Genomic DNA, 22,994 nt, shown 5'->3' with positions numbered 1-22,994 from the left:
CCCTCCCTGGGATACAATGCTTAGCAGCTAACTCCTGAGGATCAGACCTCAGGAGTGCAAATCTAGAGTAAGCACTGAGTGTTTCCCCCTCTTCCACAACAACAGGGGTCTTCAAATATGTGTTAAGAGTATCCTCATCAAACTTAATCAGATGACCTTTCACCCTCACCTGCTTAGGTGATTTGTCCTCAGGGTCATAAAGGTTTGCATAGAATTCATTTACAATGGCAACATCAATGTTGTCATCCAGAAAGTCAATCAACTCCTCATCCCAATGGCGTCTCTCAAGTTCCTGCTTGAACTCATCAAACTCTGTATAGTAGACTACCACATTCCTTTCTGGTAAAAGCTTATGAGGCACCACAATGTTAGTGTATCTCTCCCAAGCCTCTTGGGAAGAGAATCTGGATCTATCAAATCTGGCTTGGGTAGGTGTAGAGGGTGCCTTTCTTTTCCTAGAAGCCATCTGTAAAATATAAGACAAAACACAAAGAGATTAGTACAGGTTATTTTCACAAAAATAGAAAAATAAAATTGAAATTTTGACTGGGCGCTTAGTGCAGCATGCTGAGCTTAGCACGCCTTATGAAATTTTACTCAAGCACTAAGCACAGCAAGCTGGCGCTTAGCTCAAAGACACAAAAAACATTTTTTCCTGTAGAATAGGCTTAGCATAGCTACGCTTAGCCTAAGTCTACAATTTTAGAAACACTAGAGGACTGGAGCTTAGCGCAGCATGCTGGCGCTTAGCTCAGCCTCAACAGAAAGACACTCAGGCTTAGCGCACAGGTTGCGCTTATCCTGACTTACAAAAACTTAAAAGACAGCGAGGGAGTTGAGCTTAGCGCAGCAAGGTGCTTAGCTCAACACACAACAAGGGCTTAGCGCACAGATGCGCTTAGCCTTATTACAAAGGCAAAGAAATAGAACCTAAGTGGTGCTTAGCTCAGCAAGCTAGACTTAGTGCCTGAACTACTCTGAGTATCTCAGTATACTATTGACTCTTAGTGCACAAGCATGCTTAGCGTCTACATCGTTTTGGTTCAACAACCACGATGAACGCCCTTAGCGCAACATGGTTCACTAAGCACGATCATCAGAAATCCTAAAAAATTTAACAGTTGCGATTAACAGGCTAAGCACAGCAGGCGCGCTTAGCGCATTCATCAAAATTCCTAGAAATACACACAGGGGTTTTCACCCCTTTCAGCCACATTGCCCCTAATGGGCTTCTAAACTACCTAAAGTCCTAAAATACCTAACCCTAAAACTAAGTAACTTAACCTAACAACAATACTAATCACGAAAACCATAAATAAACTATCCTAAGGTTTGAAGCATGAAAAGTAAAAATAGAAATGTGCTAACTTACTTGGATTGTCTTTGAAATGAAGCAAAAATGATGCAAAGAAGTAGTACACACGTAGCAGAAAGTAAAAGAATGCTCAAAGATGAGAGGGTGCAGAGGTTTGGGTGCAAAGGTAGCAACCCAAATGCCTCTGCCTTTGATTTTTAAAAACTGAAATTTGTATGGCGCTCTTAGCGCGCAACTATGCTTAGCGTGCCAAAGTGATGTTTGAGTTCAAAACACTAGCGCTTAGCCTAGCCTCACACTAAGCCCAACTTGAAGTTGTAAAATCCCGTAAGCATTTGGGGCTTAGCGTGGCAGGTTGCGCTTGGCGCTTTCTGCAACACCAAATATCTTTCTGCAATATGCGCTTAGCCTGAGATGCGAGGCTTAGCGTAACATCAAGCTTCAACTTACAGTGAGTAATTCAGGCTTAGCGCCACTACATGTGCTAAGTGCACCTCCAATGATTTCAAAACAGAACGATGTTGGCGCTTAACACATCCTTTCCCGCTAAGCTCAACTTGAAAGCTCAACTTACAGAATGAATCTGGGGCTTAGCGCAGCTATAATAAATTTTCATAGAGAGGAAGTGGCACTTAGCGCATCATCCAAGCTAAGCCCACTGCTTAAGGTGCAACTTACAGTGAAGATGTTGGGCTTAGCACAACGATGTGTGCTTAGCTGAACCATTCAGCCAATCAATCAGGGGTCTTTGCGCTTAGTGCGAGCAAGCTCGTCTTAGCACATGAAGAGATGGTGCTCGACTAAGAGATGATCCAAAGGACTTTGTTATTTTTGTGATGAACCATATAGCCCCAACCATGCTTTAACACATAAGAAACTTGAGATTCATGTTCTGGAGGTGAGTGATACTTAGGAGGAGATTGTAGATCAGTTTGACAACACGCAGGAAGATGGTAGTACTTCTTCGGACCCTCAAATATCAGTTAATGCCCTGACTGGTATAGCTAGTTTCAAAACTATGAGAGTGATTGGTTACTATCAGAAGAAACCCTTACATATACTCATCGATAGTGGCAGCACCCATAATTTTTTGGATGAGGGGGTGGCTAAGAAATTGGGTTGTCTTATAACAGACATTCCTATCTTAAGTGTGGCAGTAACTGATAGAGCTTAGGTAAACATTACTTCTATTGTTAAGCAGTTTTCTTGGATACTTCAAAACACTGGATTTACCTCAGATATGCTTCTTATACCCTTGGGTTGTTGTGATGTGGTGTTAGGAATTGAGTGGTTGGTTACTCTGGGGGACATTACCTGGAACTTTGATAGGTTATCGATGCAGTTTTATGTCCAAGGTAAGAAATTGGTCTTGAGAGGGGCAGCAGGTGCAAGACTAAAAATGGCTAGAAAAAAACAGTTACAGACGACAATTGCCTCAGGTGTGCATTTATCCATGTTGCAATTGTGTGACACGGATAATAATTTCCTACTGCACTCATTAACCACACATGCTACCAATCAAGCTACTCCTGAATCTATAGAGGAATTACTATTGCAGTTTGAGGACATTTTCCAGGAACCTACCAGACTACCACCTAAGAGAAAAGGTCATGATCATAAAATTCCCTTGGTTGCAGGGGCTAATCCTATTAATAATAGGCCCTACAGATATGCTAAGCAACAAAAAGATGTTATTGACAAGTTGGTGCAGGATTCTCTTATGTTTGGTACAATATAGAAAAGCAGCAATCCTTTTGCAAGTCCTGTTGTCCTAGTTGGCAAGAAAGATGGCACTTAGAGACTCTGTGTTGACTATAGAGACCTTAATAAGTAGACAATTAAGGACAGGTTCCGTATTCCTTTAGTAGATGATCTTTTGGATGAGTTGCATGGGTCTAAGATGTTCTCCAAAATTGATTTACGGTCAGGTTATAACCAAGTGAGAATGAAGGATAGTGATATCCATAAGACTGCATTTAAGACACATGGAGGCCACTTTGAGTACTTAGTCATGCCATTTGGCCTAACCAATACACCAACCACATTCCAAGGTCTCATGAATAATATTTTTCAAGGCTACCTGAGAAAGTTCCTTTTGGTGTTTTTTTATGACATCCTAATATATAGCAAGGATTTACAACACTATCTCTCTCATTTGCATATGGTATTGTTGACTATGAGAAGGAATTCCTTGTATGCTAAGAAATCTAAATGTTACTTTGGTGTAGAAAGAGTTGAGTATTTAGGCCATTTTATCACAAAAGATGGTGTGTCAACTGACCCTGCAAAAATCATGGCTGTCAAGAACTGGCCAATACCAACCTCCTTGAAACAACTGAGGGGATTTTTGGGACTTGCAGGGTACTATAGAAGGTTTGTTCGAGGGTTTGGTGGGATTGCAAGGCCTTTAACCAACATGTTGAAGAAAAATAATTCCCACTGGTCTGACGAAGCAAAAGTGGCATTTCAATCCCTCAAGGATAGTCTGATTCAATCACCAGTATTAGCATTACCTGACTTCTCTAAGGTGTTTGTGGTTGAGGTGGATGCTTCAGGTTATGGCATTGGTGTTGTGCTGATGCAAAATCACCATCCAATTGCTTTTATCAGCAGAGTCCTCAATATACAACAACAATCACTTTCCACATATGAAAAGGAACTGTTAGCAGTAGTCTTTGTAGTCCAAAAGTGGAGGCATTATCTATTGAATACTCACTTTATTATCAGAACAGACCACAGAAGCTTGCAGTATATACTAAGCCAAAGGTTGACGACATCCTTCCAACAGAAATGGTTGGTGAAATTGATGGCATTTGATTTCACAATTAAATTCAAATAGGGAAAAGAAGATTTAGCAACTGATGCCCTATCCCGATAGGAAGTCGTAGATTGTCAAACAATCACAACTCTCATACCGAAAAGGAACATGTTGAACAGAATCATACGCTCTTAGCAGGCTGATCCTGACATTCAAAAATTGATCCAAGATTTGCAAATCGATGCTTCTTCACATAAACATCATACTTGGAACCATAATGAACTCAGAAGGAAAGGGAGATTGGTAGTTGGGAAGGATCTAACTTTATGGACTGATTTGTTACAATGGATACATGCTGGTCCTACTAGTGGCCACTCGGGTAGGGAAGCCACATTGAAGAGGTTGAAATCAGTTGTATATTGGAGAGGCATGACCAAGGATGTCAGAATTTTTGTGCTCAATTGTGAAGTTTGCCACAAATGTAAATATGACAAATTTGCCTATTCGGGTTTGCTACAACCCTTACCAATTCCAGAGAGGATATGGCAGCATATCACCATGGATTTTATTGAAGGTCTACCAAATTCCAAAAGGAAAACAAGTGATCTATGTGGTAGTGGACATATTAAGTAAGGCGGCCCACTTTATGTCCCTAACACACCCCTACATTGCTACTTGAAGTTGCTCAATCCTTCTTGGACAATGTGTTCAAGTTACATGGTTTTCCAAACTCTATAACCAGTGATAGGGACCCTATCTTTGTCAGCCAATTTTGGAAGGATTTGATGGCCTTTCAAGGGGTTCATTTACAACTCTCTTCAACTTATCATCCACAAACGGATGGCCAATCTGAGGTGGTGAATAGATGCTTAGAGACATTCTTGAGGTGTATGTGTTGTGATGTTCCCCATGAGCGGTCTAAATGGCTTCCGCTGGCAGAATGGTGGTACAATACCAACCATCACATTTCCATACAGTGCAGTCCTTATGAGGTTATGTTTGGCCAGCCTCCTCCAATTTATCTTCCTTATTTGTCGAGTGAGTCAAAGGTGGAGGTAATTGATAGAAGTTTGCAGAAAAGAGAGGAGGCATTAAAGTTAGTAAAATTTCACATGAAGCGGGCTCAGGAGAGAATGAAGCAATTAGCAGATAAGAAGAGAAGTGACAGATCGTATGAGATTGGTGATTTTGTGTATGTTAAGCTCCATCTATACAAGCAGATTTTAGTAGCATTCAGACCTAATGCAAAGCTAGCACCTAAATACTTTGGACCATTTCAAATCGAGGATAAAATTGGGGCTATAGCTTACAAGCTGAAGTTGCCACAGGGGTCTAAAATCCATGATGTTTTTCATGTTTCACAGCTTAAAAGGCATGTTGGTGAAGCACCAGTTTCAAATTTCCTTCCTACAGATTTTGATGGTGTTATGGTAGGCAAAGAACCTGAACTAATTCTGGATAGAGCAAGGTTGTCACAAAGGTCTTGGCCAAGCGGAAACACCAATTAATCGAAGATGCTACTTGGGAGTTCTTCTATGATTTGAAGAGGATGTATCCAACTTTTAATCCTTGAGGACAAGGATTTTTTGAAGGCAGGGGAATTGATGTAAGAAGTTAATAAAGAAGATACGTGACACTTAGTCTGTTATGATTTTTTTTTTCTGTTATGATTCTATTTTCTTGGGTATAGATAAGGGGTGGCACGGAAAGAAAAACAAATAACTTTTGTAATCTTTTTCACCGAATGCAATGAAAACTATTCGGGTTCTATTCTTCCATTAGAATCCCTAAGGCTATGTAGTTCTTGGAATAGTCTCTATTCCTAGTTCTACCTTCATCAAGCTCTCGAGCAAGAAGGTCACAAAACGATAAAGCAGCTAAACATAAAGACTTTTTTGTCCAAGGCAACTCAGCATGCATGGGTCCTCTACTGAACCTATGATCCAGTGCAGTCCGTCCCAGAGAATCTCCATCTTTCCTTACAAAAATCCTATATCCGACGGTCCACAAAAGTTTCGCACGGTACAAGACCTACTCTACTCACACATGCTAGTTAATAGCATGTCACAAAGAAGAAAATGTGGTGGGGTCCACGTGTATGCAACAAAAGTGAAATGCAAACAGGAGACGAACCCGGGTAGACAAAGCTAGGGTTCACATTTTGAACTTGTTTGTCTGTTTCCAATGGAGCAAGGGAGCACAGACACTCGTGTGGATGCAAACCCAAGTCTTTCCAGTCACGAAGAAATACAATCTTTGGATTTCGATACTGAGTGTGAGACCAAAATGACCAACTCTGCTGGAAACGGGGCAGGAGGTTCTTCCTATGTTGAAGAAGGCGTGAGAAAAAAGCGCGGCAGAAAAAGTAAAAAGGAGATGGGAAAGATGTTAGATGCTACCGCCATGGAAGGTGGGGTTTCCGAGCAGAGACCCAGTAGAAAAAGAAAGAAATATGATGAAATGGCTGAATTTGAAATGTCTGGCACTGAGAAAAAATATGGTCTTAGGGGCTGTAAACAAGAGATGGAGCCAAAAGCCAACAGGAGAAAGGCCAAGGTGATATGATTTATCATTCAAATATGAATGCATGTTTGAGTTTGTCTTTACATACAACATTGTATTTGAGATCATGTTTTTTGTTTCTCAATTATCAGTGTGATGAAGAGGGCCCCTTAACGTGCCATCAATGTAAGAGAAATGATAAAGGCAGGGTTGTGAGGTGCAAATGCTGTAACAAGAGAAGATTTTGCCTATTGTGTTTACAAGCTTGGTATAACTTTGCCTTTCTTTATTTTTCTTCTTTCCATGTCATGTTTACCATACTGCATTGCCAGCTACAAATATGCTTACTATTTCTGATGGTTGGGATAAAAGCCTTAATTGATAGAAACAGTTGCGAGATCAATGTCCTGAAATGAAAAGTTATTGCAAGTTTTGGTTATGAATGATGATTACTTGACCAATATTGTTAAGGTATCCTCATTTGAAAGAGGATGATATTGCTGAGAAATGTCCTGTGTGCCGTGGTAATTGCAATTGCAAAGCATGCTTGAGCTGTGATGAACTTATTAAGGTTAGGTCTTCCCCCTTCTACATTGACTTTGTCCTGTAATTTTTGGTTTTCTACATTTGAAAAGTTACCGTGTGGTTTCCTGTAGCAAATGAGGGAGTTTGCAAAAGCTGACAAAGAAGAGAAGGTTGAACTCTGTATGTATTTGCTGCAAGTACTTCTTCCATATTTACGGCAGTTGGATGAAGAACAGTTGATTGAGAATGAGACAGAAGCTAAGATACAAGGTACTTTTTCCTTTAGGAGTCTTGATTGAACTTATTCATGTGTAAATTGATGTTGCTCAGTAAAGAGATGAATTTGATGATGAAGCAATGCTAGATTTGATTAGTGTAAGTTTGTTCTAATACATGTTATGTCAGCAAATACTCAACTAAACCTTTGCTTTCAATTGATACCATGAAGCCAAAGATCACTTTGCATTGAAGTCTGACTGCATAAGAGAAATAATTATCTGTTTTATAATCATGGATAAAATTTTCACTTTTGTACTGCCTGACTGTTACGTGTTGCAAACTATTTCTTCTAGTTATTCCCCCCTCTTACCAATGTAGTTTGTTTAGCTAATGTTTCCCGGTTTTGTTTCTTTATTTGTAGAATTAATTCTCTCTCTCGATCTTGGATTACTTACATATTTTGAACTAATTTTCTTGTATGTGCTGTAGCATCATAATAGCTTGAGTGTATATCTCATCTCATTCCCCAGTCAGAGTTCAGTACAAATTCCATATCTTTTTCATTGTATAATTTGCTTTTGGGATGTGCACTACAGGGCTCTCAGTCTCCAAGCTAAATTTAGCTAAGGCAGATTACTCTATGGAGGAGCGTGTGTACTGGTTGGGATTTTTCTGATTTCTTAAGTTTTTTCCCCAGTTATCCCCATATTCTTTAGTTGTTAACTTAACACTCTCTTGTAGTGACAACTGCAAAACATCAATATTTGATTACCATAGAAGCTGCACAAAATGCTCTTTTGACCTTTGTCTCATCTGTTGCCGTGAGCTTCGTGGTGGGCAGCTTGTAGGTGGTGCAGATCCAATAGAGTTGGAGTTTGTTTGGCAAGGTCGTGGTTACTTGCATGCTGAAAAAAAAGATGAAGAGGTAAAACAAAATGCATCAGATGATGATTGTAAGCCTGAGGTTCGTGAATGGTCAAGATCTGGGTGGCTGGCACAAAGTGATGGTAGCATTCCTTGTCCAAAAGTCAATGATGAATGTAACCATGGTTTTCTTGAACTGAGAAGCATATTGGGTCAACATTTTGTCTCTGAGTTAGTGTGTAAAGCAAAAGAACTAGTGCAAGCATACAAGCTTCAAAATGTAGTTAAGACCGCAGACAACTTCTGTTCATGTTTGAAGCTTGATAGAAACACAGATGTTAGCTATAGTAATATGAGGAAGGCTGCTTCTCGAGAAGATTTGACTGACAACTATTTATACTGTCCTAAAGCTGTAGATCTTCAGTACAAGGATTTAAGGCATTTTCAGTGGCATTGGGAAAAGGGAGAGCCTGTCATTGTCAGCAATGTGCTTGAATGTACATCTGGTTTAAGCTGGGAACCACTTGTCATGTGGCGTGCATTACGTCATGTAACTAATACCAAGCGTGGCCAACATTTGGCTGAGAAAACAATTGATTGCTTAGATTGGACTGAGGTTTGCTTAATTTCCCAATCTTTAACTTTATTGACCTTGGAGAGCTTTTTACACAAATTTCATTCTTCACCTTCATTCTCATGAAGATTATGTTTAATTGTTTAATGTTGGTACTTATTTTAACTGGAACCACTGAAGTTATGGCATTTGGAGAATTATTTAATATTAGCAATTTTTATGTTGTTGAATTTCCTACATGTTTCCTGAATTCAGTAACTCCACCTTTTTTGGATTGAGAGTTATTTCAGTGCATTTAATATTGTCAGTTATTGAATTCCATAGAGTTATCAGAACCGAATGTCCTTGAAATATTTTGTGAAGTACCGAAAAATTACAATTTTTTGGTGGATGGTTCCACTTTAAGAAACAGTTTGTAGATGTTCTGCAATCTGGGTCATAAAGAGATACCAGCCTAAGGTGGAATGTTGGTAAACAAAACACACATTAGGGTGATAATTAGAAATCATTTTTCTGTGTGTAGTTTTTATATTAGTCTCAAATTTTAAGCCCTTGTTTCATGCTTTATGCTGTCTCTCCATCATTCTCAAGAAATATGGCTAGTGTGATCAATTTATCCTGCTACCATCATCATCATATTCATCTTCTTAGTCCTAGGTTTTGCTCCTTATCTTATCATCTTAGAAAATTTTATCTCAATTTTTGGCTGTTTCTTGTCCCTGCCCCATTTTGCTGTTTTTGCTTTGCCTGCCCAGACCTTTCTTGTTGCCCTTGCATCCTTTGGTATGTTTGTCTAGTTCTTAGACTTACAGCATCTAGCTGATGTTGGGTAAAATGTACTTTTTATTTTTATTTTTTTTAGTTTGTTGAAAATGTTATTTTCGATTTGTACTCATTCTGTTTTTCTGTTTAGTAATCAGACTAGAGTAAATCATATCTGCTTTATTTTACTGATTTAGTAATTCTTTACTGCTTTTACTGGACTTGTTTATTCTGTTGCTGCTGATTTCTGCATTTCTTATTTGAGGTATTGGTTAAATGCAGGGGGAAATTAATATCCACCAATTTTTTACTGGCTATACAAATGGTCGTAAGGATTGGCTTGCTTGGCCACAGATATTGAAATTAAAAGATTGGCCTCCTTCTAATTTATTTGAGGAACAATTGCCTCGTCATTGTGCTGAGTTCATATCTTCCTTACCCTTCAAGGAATATACTGATCCTCACAAAGGTTCTCTTAACCTTGCTGTGAAGTTGCCTAATGGTTCTCTAAAGCCAGACCTGGGGCCAAAAACATATATTGCTTATGGATTTCCTCAGGAGCTTGGACGTGGTGATTCAGTGACTAAGCTCCATTGTGATATGTCTGATGCAGTATGCTCTATTTGCTTATTTCTTTCCTGGGCTGTTATTTTCAAGGGTTTCTTCTAAATTATTTGAACTTTTTAAATAGATTTCATATTGGATGGTGTATAGTTTGTAGGATGTATAAAGTGTTGTCTTTGATAAGCCATTACATTTCTCTGTTCTGTTTCTTATGAGTAGTTTGTGGCTTCAATTCCACGTCAGTTTTTAAGTTCTGTGCATTATCTTCAATTCATAAACTCTCATTTGATTCTATATTTGACGAGTTATTTCCCTGGTTGTTATAATGATTGATTGATAATTAGAAAAACTACTCTTGTTATGATAGTAGAATCATCACATTAGTATGTTTAAGGACTTGAAATGAATGATGCCTTTGGCTTAGAGAAGGTTTTAATTTGCGTATATATACTTATGTCAGTTGCATAGATTTTCCTGATCAAACATTTGTTAGTGTTTTGTATATTTTGCTGTATGTGGCCTTGAGTGCATGCTTATCAATGAAGGAATTGAAGCATTTTTTTTTAATAATTTGGCTGTTTTAGGTAAATGTGTTGACTCATATTGCTGAAGTGAAACTGGATTCTGATCAACTTACTATCATTGAGAAGTTGAAGCAAAAGCACCTCGAGCAAGAGAAAAGGGAGCTACTTGGTGATGATCAGGATGGAGGAACTAATGTTGACATGCTTAATAATTCGTCTTCTACAATAAATGCTTTGGACAAGCAAAGTAGTGTTGAAGTCATGGAACAAGAAGGTGGATTATGTGATGGGAAAGAAGTTGACCAGTTTCATCAACCGTCTCGTAGTAATGAGGTTGCCATTGCTAATGAGGATGGTATTTCATATGGATCAGAGCTCATAGAGGTTGACAAAGTAAAAATAAATCAAGGTGATTTGTTGTTTGGGGGGGATGCTTCAGATGGTGCTCTCTGGGATATTTTTCGGAGACAGGATGTCCCTAAGTTGCAGGAATATCTGAAGAAGCATTTCAGAGAGTTTAGGCATGTCCATTGCTGTCCTTTAAAGCAGGTAAATTATTAAAATGATTCAGTTATCTGTCTGAGTACTCCTTATCAACCTGAGTCATTTATAACAAATATTTTCACCTTTAGGTTATATTTTTAAATTTTAATATTTGGAGCTTTGCACCCTTATAACGTTGACATTCTCCCATTCCCTTATTTTATTCTGATAAAAATTTCATTAAATATGCATGTCATAAAGGATTGGGTGAAGGATCAAGCTGCTAATAAATAGTTATTTAGAAAATAAAAAAAATGTTTTTTGTTTATTTTATTATGTGGTAATGAGCTTTTCATTAATATGACAATAGATGTCATGCAATTGCAACTGTGTTCGTTCTTTAAACAAAGGCTGGGAATAGCATTATAGTGCAATTACCAGTCCAAAATATTCATTATTTTTTCAAATAAATATGTTTTATATACTTGGCTTTGGCTATTTTGAAGTTTTGATTTGGCAGACCGTAACTATTGTTTATAGATAACTCACCTGTCTGAGAGTCCGTCACTGATTATGCTCAATTTTTTTATACTGGGCATATCTTTTGGTAATGTAGGTTATTCATCCCATCCATGACCAGACCTTCTATCTGACTATGGAGCATAAGAGGAAGCTTAAGGAGGAGTATGGTTGGTAACACAATTTTTCGTATATTGATTGGGAGAGTTCTAATTGTGTCTCTATATTGACAGTTCTGTATTTTCTTTTAGGAATTGAGCCCTGGACTTTTATTCAGAAGTTAGGAGATGCTGTTTTTATTCCAGTTGGTTGTCCTCACCAAGTCAGAAATCTGAAGGTAACTTGTTTATTGTAGGCATGTTGTATCCTTGTTTGCCTAAAAGAGTATAAATGCTAAGTATTTTATTATTTCAGGTATGGTTCTGTCATACTATAATAGTATCTTTCCTTAGTACCTTAATCAAGCCTAGATACTCCATTGCACTTCTTATTTTTATTTTATGATACAATGATAATATGAAGGTATGAATCTATTTCTCATATACTACTTAAGTCCTGAATCACTAGCTTACTTTCTGTGGCTTGATTGATTTTATTTAAAGTGATCTTTAAAATGTTCACCATATTAACATCCATGATATATGTTTTCCTTTTGCAGTCATGTATCAAGGTTGCAATGGATTTTGTGTCTCCTGAAAATGTTGGGGAGTGCTTTCGTTTGACGGAGGAATTTCGCACACTTCCAATTAATCACAGGTCTACTGAGGACAAATTGGAGGTATGCCATTGATTCTGGCATTTATATTCTTCTCCATTGTTTTGAGATGTAGCAGCTTATTTTGTTGTTTAGTCTTTGATAGGCTTGGAAGTTATGCTTTATATACATACATATATATATATATATATATATATATATATATATATATATATATATACACACACATATATATGTGTGTGTGTGTATTATATATTGTTAGCTATAGTTGTATATATGGTTTGATAGACCTAAAAGAGCGCATAAGGTGTCTGTTTATTGTTTTTGGTGTTTTGAAGGAGGAAAATCCTTGTTAGGGGGAATACTTGTGTTGATGTTTGTACTGAAATCTAGTCTAAAAAAAATACATGTAATTTATTCAGAAATCAATATGATCATTTCTTGAGTTCAACAATTTGGTTTGACTTGTTGGATGCCATTGAGGATGAACATGAGTAAAAAGATCAGAGAAGCATGTGGAGGAGATGAATGTTGAGATGTAGTGATCCAATTGTCACCATGAGGAAGTGTGAAAAATGGGAGATGGTATCCCAAATATTTGTTGAAATTTTGGAGAAATGAGAAAGGCTTGGCAATTTGGATACTATTTGTTACAGATCAGGCCTTGGTCAAACCCGTATCATACCTTTAGTACGCCCAAATGCAGCAGGGAACTTGAATAGGCAAGCCTTGACCAAGGTTAATGTCAGGAGTAAAGTTACTTTACACCACGTCAAAGAATTGTACAATTTCCTACTAAGGGCCTTCAGCCCTGTACTAGTAATTTAGCTCAGATTGAACACCTATATATACTCCCAATGTCATTATTAGAGGTATACATTTAATACATATTGTCACTCTGGAGGGATTATTATTGACTTGGGTGTCAGTGCCTTTTGTAGGTGTCACACCCATTGCTACAGTTTTGTAGTTGCAAAGGAGCCTTGGCCAAAATTAGAGTTCGGACAAGCCAACAATCAATTGGCTGAGTCAACAACTAATTTGGACAGGTTAGTAGTCCAATCCAAATTTGTCACATCATCCACCTAAGACAGAAGACTATTCTACCGTTGCTAAAGGGTATGGCTAAGCAAAAAGAGCTAGTTAATCAAATCTATCCATGTTCAAACTAGTCAACCGCATGATCAAGGGCATTTTGATGCTCATTCATCTAGTTTTAAAGATGTGGATTTAGATGTGTTTACATAGGTAGTGCAAAAAGTGAAGTACCTTCTTTTGATGGGCTAGATTTGATTGGATCGCTAGCCTAGGTTGAAATTTTTTTTGAAATTAAAAAGATTAAACTAGGAAGTGATGGTGCCCATGTCCTTCATTTATATTGAAATTATAAGAATGATGCATCTAAATGTTGTGTATTACCCCCACACACACTCTCTATTTATAATCAATCAAACAAGGGAACAATTAAGGGTACAAGGAATAAATTAAATCCCTAATTTCTAGTAATTGAACATTTCCATATTTTCGTATTTCCTTAGTTGTTAGTCCCGGAATAGTGGAGCGGAACAATCAACCCTAAAATAGCTAGATCAAGGATAGTAGGATGATTGGTACTCTATTTTTTGTACCTATTTCTGATTTTTTAATATATATATATATATATATATATATATATATATATATATTATTTTAGATTTTTACTTATATATAGTTTGTATTATATAACAATATGTGCATTGTTTAATAATATTATATTATTTTTTAGTTAATATATATCTTATTATTATTATTATATTATATCATCATGTTAGTCAAACTCAAGATTCTACCTGCTTATAAAAGTAAGAAATAGCAAATAAATTATTATATATGCATCTAACATACATAGTAAAATTATGATAAAAAAACAAATATATATACCACACATCAAATACTTAAATAAGCTTAAATATAGACACGGTGGTTGTGGCATTTGTGGTGGTTTGTGCGGCAGGGATTTGCGACAATGAGAAGAGCGGGAAGGAGGCGGTAACTTCGTTCAGTTATTAGGCTTCAAGGTATAAATTAGGGTTGAAAACAAAGTAATAGTCACATTGGGTAAACTGAAAGCAATTGAGCTTTTTGGACTTAGGGTTTAAAAGACCAAAACAGAAATATAAAGACATCCCTGTTTGGCCCAAAATAGCGTGCTGGTGAACTCAGAAACGTGCTTGACTTCACAATCTTGAGATCCAGCGCGACCGAGGCCTGCAATTCTGCTCTCGATAAGTTTGCACAGGTCTCACATGGAAAGGGAATCAAAGAACGTATAATCATACGACTCTGTCTTGACGCACAATTTTGTCTTACATGTGTAGCATAGATAATAGATAATAGTTCACAAATAACAGGTAAAAATCCACCCTTGTGAAAATATATGGCAGAGAAATGTTGGACTTGAGGTACAAGGCCCAACAAATGAGAAAAGAGAAAACACACCCTAAAACCCTAAGGATCTGACTGTCACTAAGCTCACACTGCCCTTGTCAAAGGGATATATCCTTGTTAAAGAATGCAAATGGAAGAGCGAGAGGTTGGCAGCGGAAAAAGGAAGGTCATGGAATGTCCAGCACAGCGGATTTCATTTGGGATTCTGAGTCACAACACCCAAAAGCTTGGAAGTTTGATCTAGCCGCCTTGCTCCTCCACTATTGCAGCCACTCCAACCGCGACTCTAAAATGCAACACGGTTGTGCCTCACTATCTCTCCAGCTGCTATTGACAACTATGGCTGCGACGCGTGATCTGATTCTCTCATTCCTGAGTTCGATACCTACTTTCCCCCAATATTTTTCACCTCTCCATCTTGAAAAACACTCATTGCTATTGACAACTCACACATGCACTCTAATCCCTATTTTTTCTCATTTGCCTTGTACATCTCTTTCACATGAACAAAGATATCGTTTTGATTCTATTGAACTGCCATTGATTATACACTTGATTTTGAAATCATTGTGAACTCTCGTCTCACACCATTTAGTAATCTCTCTTTCACGCATGTCATTTTGGTTGGTTCGGTTCTTTATTTCTTTCTTTTAAATTCTTATTGTCCTATCCTTTTGTGTCTTGCACTCTTTGCTCTTTTGCTGGTATGTTTCTTTTTTTCTAATTGTTGTGCCGTCTTTTGTTTATTATCATTGTAAAATTGCTTTTGCTAAGCAAGGTGGAAATGGGACTGGTGGCAATGAGGCAGGAGTATGGGGTTTAAGTGGAGGTAGTAGGGTAGGTGTTGAGTAGTAGGAGAGGAAAAATATACCAAAGAATTGTGTTGCATAGAGGCAAGAGATGAGGTGGCTTCATGGTGTTAGTGTAGATGGGAAGACAAGAAAAAGTGTAAGTACTGTGAACATGTTTACACGAGTGGAGTTTATCAATTCAAGCACCATTTAGCCGGAACTAAAATGGATGTTGAATAGTGCAAAGCTGTCCCGAATGACATTAGGATGCAAATGTGGGACATTGTTTATGGGTTGCAAGATAAACTCAAAGAACAGTTCAAGAGATGAAGAACAAGCTAGCATCGGTGATTTTGTTGGTGATGACAGGGATGGAAAAAGGAAAAGGGTAGAAGGTAATACATCCGCAAATATATTCAAGAAATGGGAAGTGAGTTCTCAAACACTTTGAAAACATTTTTAAGAAGAGTTGAAGGAGGAAGTAGAGTTACAAGTTGCAACTTTTTTTACAATGCTATTTGTGACACCCTCTACCCCATACATATATGTATTAATAATAAAAGGAATAAAAATTCAAATATTAATTAAAAATATTTAAAATATTTTTTTAAATACAAGCCTTTCAAAAGGGTAAAAGGCTCACATTCACATTTTTAACATCATAATAAAACTTGTCTAAATAAATAATAAATTCACGTTGGCACAAAACAAGGCCGTCCAAAACTTCATACAATTAATATAGAACATATACCCTAATGTCACATCCTATCAGAGCAGTGTTCCCGTGTCCTCTAGCATGAGGTTCTTCATAGTCATCCACCTATTCATCTGCTCCCACGAACACAAGGTTCGAGATCATCACAGGATCCAAACACAAATAACACACTGGGAGTGTGTTATCACCTTCCTAACTAATGAAGAGTAACGATATAGCATGTAGATATAAATATCATAAAAACAAAATAAAACTTACTTAAACATAGTTTACATCATTTCACCACTTTGTCATCCAACATCACATCATAACACAACACGCCTCATTCATTTTCACAATATTCACGTACTCAAGGATCAACACACAATATCACCAAGTCAATCAATATCGATCAATACACAAGCGTTATGCAACATATACACAAAGACTCAATCCTATATGCAATGTGATACCATGTCAGTGAAAAACCTCGTCGAGTGCTTAGGAGTACATGACAAGACAAACCACACACTAGCAAGTTAGGTCACTCTCACTAGGTAAGATCATAGGGAGACCAGTCTGGGTCACGGTGTTTTGCGAGAATGCCCCAACCATATGGGATCAACATAGGCTTAAAGAGCACTCAAACCGGGTGACCCTCAAAGTCTACACTCCGAAGAGTCCATCAGGACCTTCTTCCTAATTCAGGTTCAACCCAGAAAACATTTTAACATACAGACTCTATCTATGAACTATACAAAACACACGACTCCTCAATTGTTTTCAAAATAGTTTTAACTCGTCGTCCTTAAAAGGTCTTAACGTTAACTCACCGCCCTTAAAGAGTCTTATAATTAACTCACCGCCCTTAAAGGTTCTTAAAGTCATGTGATTGTATAATTCATAGTTCATAACTCAATGCAAACAACATCACAATCATGTACATACTCAATTTATCACATACACTCGATCTCAATCACAATGGTATAATCTCAATTTAATACGTCATCACACTTCATGAATCACATACACTTTACCTATGAATCATGCAATACACACAACTACTCAATTGTTTTCAAAATCATTTTAACTTGTCGGGTTCCCACAATGAATCCCATTACAATATTCGTCGCCCGTAAAGGGTCTTACAATTGTGTGATTGCACAGTTCATAGCTCACAACTCAATAAACACATCTCAATATACATGTATTTCACCATTAATCACAGGTTCAAATGATCACAACATGGGGAGTAAAACCCCTCAAATAATTTCACACAATTATATCAAAATCATGAGTCAAAATACAAAAACATCAAGGGCACTCAAGTTTATCAATCAATACTTATCAGAACATCAATTGGTACATAAAACACAATAATATTGTATTTATAATCATAAAGCAAAAATTATAAGTCAATAAACATCCCAAAATAAACTTTAATTTAATCCTCTAAGGATCCCTACACATGTTCATTCTAATCCCCAATTGCGATAAACTCATCCCTTACCTCTAAGTGGGCTCACGTTCCGATAGCAATAGCGGCATCTCTAGCAATTTCCTGAGATTTCACAAGTTTTTTCTCTGATTGTTCTGATAGGGTTTCCAAACGTTAGAGAGAATGAGAAGGAATTGAAGTCTCCATTTGTACTGTCTTCGTACGATTCCTTTTTCTCCCTCCATGAATATTATCTCGTAAATTCCAACGGTGAAGGTGTGAGCAATTAAATCGCGAACCACGTATAAAAATTTCACGACAATCCAACGGTTAACGAGTCCGGGATCGTAGTTTTACCAAGACAGCTTTGGGTTTCTGCGGGAAAGGAAAAGGCTATGATGCGAAGTGTATTTCTCTCAGCTCTGACATGATTTCAAAATTCCCGACGGTGAAAAGTCTTGGAATTGAGTTGCAAACTTGGTGCTTAAATTTCACGATGATCCAACGGTGAATGAGTCTGAGATCGTCATTTTTTTGAGAGGGTTTTGGGAGGAGAAGAGGAGACATCGTCGGTCTGAAAATTGACTTAACATATGGCTATTTATACCTAGGGTACTCACAACTTATTATTTACTCTATTTATTTATTTTTATTATTTTATAAAAAAAAACTTTATTTTATTTCTTATCAAATGTATAAATCAAATATATATATTTTTTTTCAAAGCATTATTTTATTACAACTATTTTTCTTTATTTATTTAATTATAAAAACCTCACCGTTCTTTAAAACTTTATTTATTTATTTATTTTTACTAAAAAGTCTTTTTAATTTATTTACGAAAAATAGGATGTTACACTATTCCTTTCTATGTTGCAAGGGATGAAGAGATCCAAAGGATGAGTTGGGTAGTTGCTTTGGTCCAGCATACAAGCCACCATCTTACAATAACATTAGACCGAAGCTTCTGAAGAAAAAAGTTGTGAGGACAGATAAGATTTTGGAGGAGCATAGGACTATTTGGAAGAAGACTGGATGTACCATCATGATTGATGGATGGATTGATAGGAGGAGAATTGTCCTAAACTTTTTGGGAAATAGTCCCAAGGGAAATGTCTTTTTGAGATCAATTGATGCCTCACGTGTAACGAAACAGCTGAAAGAAATTTCAAGATGATGGACATTTGGAGTTGTAGAGGTTTGCCATTTGTTTGTTGAGCTTGAATTCCAGCTTTTTAGATGGTATGAAAATTACTTACCTAGTACGTTATTGTCAATAGCTATTGTGTTTGTGTTGAATACTCAAATTTAATTTTGTAATTGTTTAGGTCCACACCAAAAAAAGAAACCAACTGAAGCAAAAAACTATAAACAAGGTTATCAAATTCGAGTGTACGTAAACTCATGGGAGCTCTATAAACTCGACTCGTAGACTTGAGTCTATTTCGTATAAAAAAAAATGATAATATACCTATAACATACCAATTCAATATTTCAATACCATAATATACCGAACTTGAGAGTCTACGTAGACTCATGGGAGCTCCTTAGACTCAACTCGTAGTCTCTTACGAGTCGTAAGAGTCTACTTATAAAAAAAAAATAATAAATTATCTATAAATAATATACCAATTCAACATTTGGGGACCTTAATCAAATTATCACAATCCCACCAGACAAAAGAATGTTAAATTAGTGAAAAGCATAATGCTAAATTGCTGAAATTCAAGCCCACTCCAAGTGGGGTCACCTTCTACCAAGTTTGCACCAAGTCCATTGCGAGTCTACTAAAATACGAGTTTGCTCACGAGTTAACTCACATAGGGTAAGTAGACGCGTAAACTTGTCCGGGTTAGCGAGTTAACTCAAGAGTTTGATAACCATGAGCTTGAGAGTTGCAGTTTGCACTCTTTCACCTTTTGAACTGTTGACCTTTGGTCTAATATATATGAAAGTCTTCAGCTGAGTGAAAACTCACTCAAGCGTTGTTATCAAATATCTTAATCTCAAGTGATTTTATTTTTGTCAAGGTTAAGTCCTCGTTAGACTTTTGAAGCCTTGGTTTTCAACCTTTATGCATTTTAAAGACAAATTGATTCATATTTTATTGTTTTCTTTAACAGCACTGAATTTCTGACAGATTCTATTTGGGAAGATATGCACTTCATAAATGGGCATGTGCATAAAGTCGGAAGAACTCAGATACATAAACTGTCTTATGCCCACTTAAAACTGTGTTTAACCTCTGGCCAATTACTTTCCCTGCAAAGCTTTAATAACTAGTTTTATAGAACCCATTTTGATAAAGGCTAAGAAAGCAAGAGAAGCCCTAAACCATATGGTGACAACTTGGTTGAAGCAAACCCACAATTAGACGGATTGGAGCCCAAATTGGTCAACTACTTGATTCAAGTTTAGGAATAAAGAAGATGGATAGATTTGCAAGACAAGGCCTAAGAAGATATATCATTTAGTTTTATTTTTATAAAGTTGTAATATTTAATAAGAAATAATAAAAGTGGCTGCTAGCTTGCATGCAAATTAATAAGCCACTAACTTGAGTTAATTTCTGCCATTAGGAGTCACATTATGAGTAGGGACTCTTGGTATGCCTTTGAACTTCTATATGTATCTCACAAAGTTATGAATGAAATCAGAACTTGGATATTGAAATTTGAGATTAGCCTTGTGTTATGTAGAGTTTTCTCATGGTTCTTGGATTAGAACCTTTTGATTCTTAACAAAGAAACGTTTCTTTGTGGCGAATCCTCCTTGACTTATCAATCGAGCTTTGATTGTGACGTCTATTCCATTTCTTGTCTTTCCGTTTTATATTTTTCTTTACCTTTTTGTGTTCCTAAATTTTGAGAGATGCTGAAATTTGTGATGGGTTGAGGGGGTTTCATCACATTTTGATCCTTAAAAGAAATAAGTATTTTCTGTTTGGTAATGTGACTTTTTTACATCAAATTGGTCTTTAAATTCAATGTCCTTTAGACGTCGAATTGTCTCGGGGGACTATTTTGTGGAACAAAAATGGGTATTCAGTCTACCTTAAGGCATGTGATTGGAAGTGTTCAAATTATGAGCTACTTTTGTCGGCTTGTCATGGGTGTGTGGTTTTTTATTGGATATTTTGGTCTGAGAAATAAAGTAACTTGGTTTGTTCTAGAATTAATTTATTGAAATGTAGTAGGAAGGCAATCTGCTTTATATTGTCATGTCAACAGTTTGTACTGTGATTTTGTGTAACTTTTCCCCTTGATTGCTGATTTTGAAACAGGTGAAGAAAATGACAATATATGCAATGGAAGATGTGATTGGAAAGTTGGAGAAAGCAAGGTTAGTGATTACCCACTTCTGGGCCTTTGGGTATGGATTTTGATATTTGCATTTGCTGAGTAGGTTGTATACTTAGGCATTGTTAGATTATTATCTGTTATGTACTGTGTTCATTCTTGTTATGTTCTCTAGGCTCTTGATTCAATTATCGCTTGTGAAATTGAAGATTGTTATTCAATTTACAGGTCCGGGTTAACCAAGGGTCCAGAGTAAATATATCTGTAACAGATAGAAGCCAATTGGAAGTGTACAAAATTCGAGTCATTAGCTTATTAAGTGTGATGATGTTGGGTTCTATGTATCGTGACTGTAAGAATGGTTCCATATTTGGCTTTGCTACCCACCTGGAAGAGGATTTACCGAAACATCATACATGACCTGTAACGGAGTAGTTGTAGTTTTTTTTTTTTAGTGTACATTGGCAGTTGGGAGGTTTCCTCACCGCTACGTCGATCCTAGTGGGGTTAGGTGTACATATAGTTGTCACCCCTTGTATGCCTTGGGTGTGCTGATTTCTTAGGCCGAATAAAGTTTGTGGGCATATGATGATGTCAGCATTGTACTTTTAGAACGTCTGAATATGTATAGATGAGATTCTAACTTGCCCTTATTGCATTATCGATGTGTTTGAATTAGATTCTTAGTAAGAAATTATTAATTTTTTCATGGTGAAGGTAAAGCAACAAATAGTGACTTCTAAGTTTTCATGATATCACTATAATTGTGGTAGAATTGATTCTTGTGCGTTATACAAACACACTAAATGTGTGGCAAAATGTTGGGAATGTTAATTTGATGTCATGTTCATTGTTTTTGCATCAATATTCCGCCCAAAAGAGAATACCACTTTTTTAATCAGCAAAAAGGAGAATATGATTGACTCTAGATGGACGAGATGATTGGTTGTGTTTCAAGTTTAGTTTTTCGAAACTATTTTATAAAATAATTTCAACGTGATTTAGAAAATAGTATTAAAGGGAAGAGACATTTGAAAGTAGGAAATGATTTATGCGGTAGTCAATGGATTGTTACCTTCTTTTAAAGGTCTGTTCCCATTATTGCCAACATTTTCCAACAACAATCTATCATGAAAAGCTACTAGCATGTTTGGAACGACCCTCATTTGACGTAAAATATCACGTTTTCACACAAGTATCTAGTTGTTGCTTCCATATTTTTTATCCTTTGCGTGTGGAAAATTGTCTTCATGGGAGAAACATAAATGCCACCAGTTAGTTTGACAATACATATTTTATGTCGAAATATTGTTTTTTTGCAATCACTGTAATTAGAGCCTTTGGCTCTCTCGTGGAATCTCGAAGTATTTTCAAAAGCTTTGATCTTTTGGGTTAGCTATCAGACTCATCCTTGGTTTGAGACTCTGGCTTATTTTTATCTTATAAGTAACTTTTAAGTTAAATATTTGCATTAGTTGAAACCATACTAAGAGGGAAATATAGACCTAGCTAGCTAGTCATGTAATAATGATGAACATTTGATGAAGATGGAGGATGCTAAAGCTAGACAAACAGGGATGGGAGGAGAATGCTCTCGGGCGGAAAAAACAAGTGAAAGTGAGGGGAGAGATGGTAAGAGTAAGTTTGATCACTAGGATAATGGAGGGCAGGCAAAGTTAACAAACTTCTATTTTACTTCCTCTAAAATCAACAATGGTATGATCTTTAGAAGGTCTTTTCTAGGTGTGGGAGAGTGAAGCATGTGTTTGTGCACCCAAGAAGGAACAAAGCAGGTAAAAGATTTGGCTTTGTTAGATATAGGGAGGTGAAGGAACCCCAATGACTAGAGAGGCAGTTGGATAATATAATGATTGGGAAAATGAAACTGAATGTAAACTTGCCTAGATTTAATAGGGGGAGTGAGGGAGCAAAGGAAAAGGGGTTAGTTGAGGAGGGCCCTAAACTGAAATGTTACCCATATAGGGGAAGGCCAATAATTGTTGGAGGAGGGTTTGTGAAAG

General features: G+C 36.9%; 1 protein-coding gene across 8 annotated transcripts; it reads left to right on the top strand.

Annotated features, from left to right (window-relative positions):
* The first annotated feature begins 6,159 nt into the window (after window positions 1-6,159).
* On the top strand, window positions 6,160-21,689 carry LOC114400039 (lysine-specific demethylase JMJ25-like). Of its 8 annotated transcripts, XR_003663889.1 has the most exons (15): window positions 6,161-6,629; window positions 6,728-6,843; window positions 7,047-7,146; window positions 7,232-7,370; window positions 7,916-7,979; window positions 8,061-8,799; window positions 9,802-10,131; window positions 10,668-11,156; window positions 11,707-11,779; window positions 11,861-11,946; window positions 12,268-12,387; window positions 13,266-13,373; window positions 18,555-18,916; window positions 20,958-21,016; window positions 21,202-21,264. XR_003663889.1 is itself a non-coding variant. In XM_028362283.1 (13 exons), the coding sequence occupies exons 1-13, from the start codon at window positions 6,258-6,260 to the stop codon at window positions 21,227-21,229; spliced, it is 2,715 nt and encodes a 904-aa protein (XP_028218084.1). In that variant the 5' UTR covers window positions 6,163-6,257; the 3' UTR covers window positions 21,230-21,689. The 8 variants fall into 8 exon arrangements, 5 of the variants coding, with proteins under 5 accessions (XP_028218088.1, XP_028218089.1, XP_028218087.1 ...); XR_003663888.1 differs by lacking the exon at window positions 18,555-18,916 and having other exon boundaries at window positions 21,202-21,277; XR_003663890.1 differs by lacking the exon at window positions 13,266-13,373 and having other exon boundaries at window positions 21,202-21,263.
* Window positions 21,690-22,994: the final 1,305 nt, after the last annotated feature.

The sequence above is a fragment of the Glycine soja genome, chromosome 19 (assembly GCF_004193775.1).
Source record: "Glycine soja cultivar W05 chromosome 19, ASM419377v2, whole genome shotgun sequence".
Classification (NCBI taxonomy): domain Eukaryota; kingdom Viridiplantae; phylum Streptophyta; class Magnoliopsida; order Fabales; family Fabaceae; genus Glycine; species Glycine soja.
The sequence above is the reverse complement of the archived record's forward strand: the minus strand, read 5'-3'. Positions and strand labels throughout refer to the sequence as shown.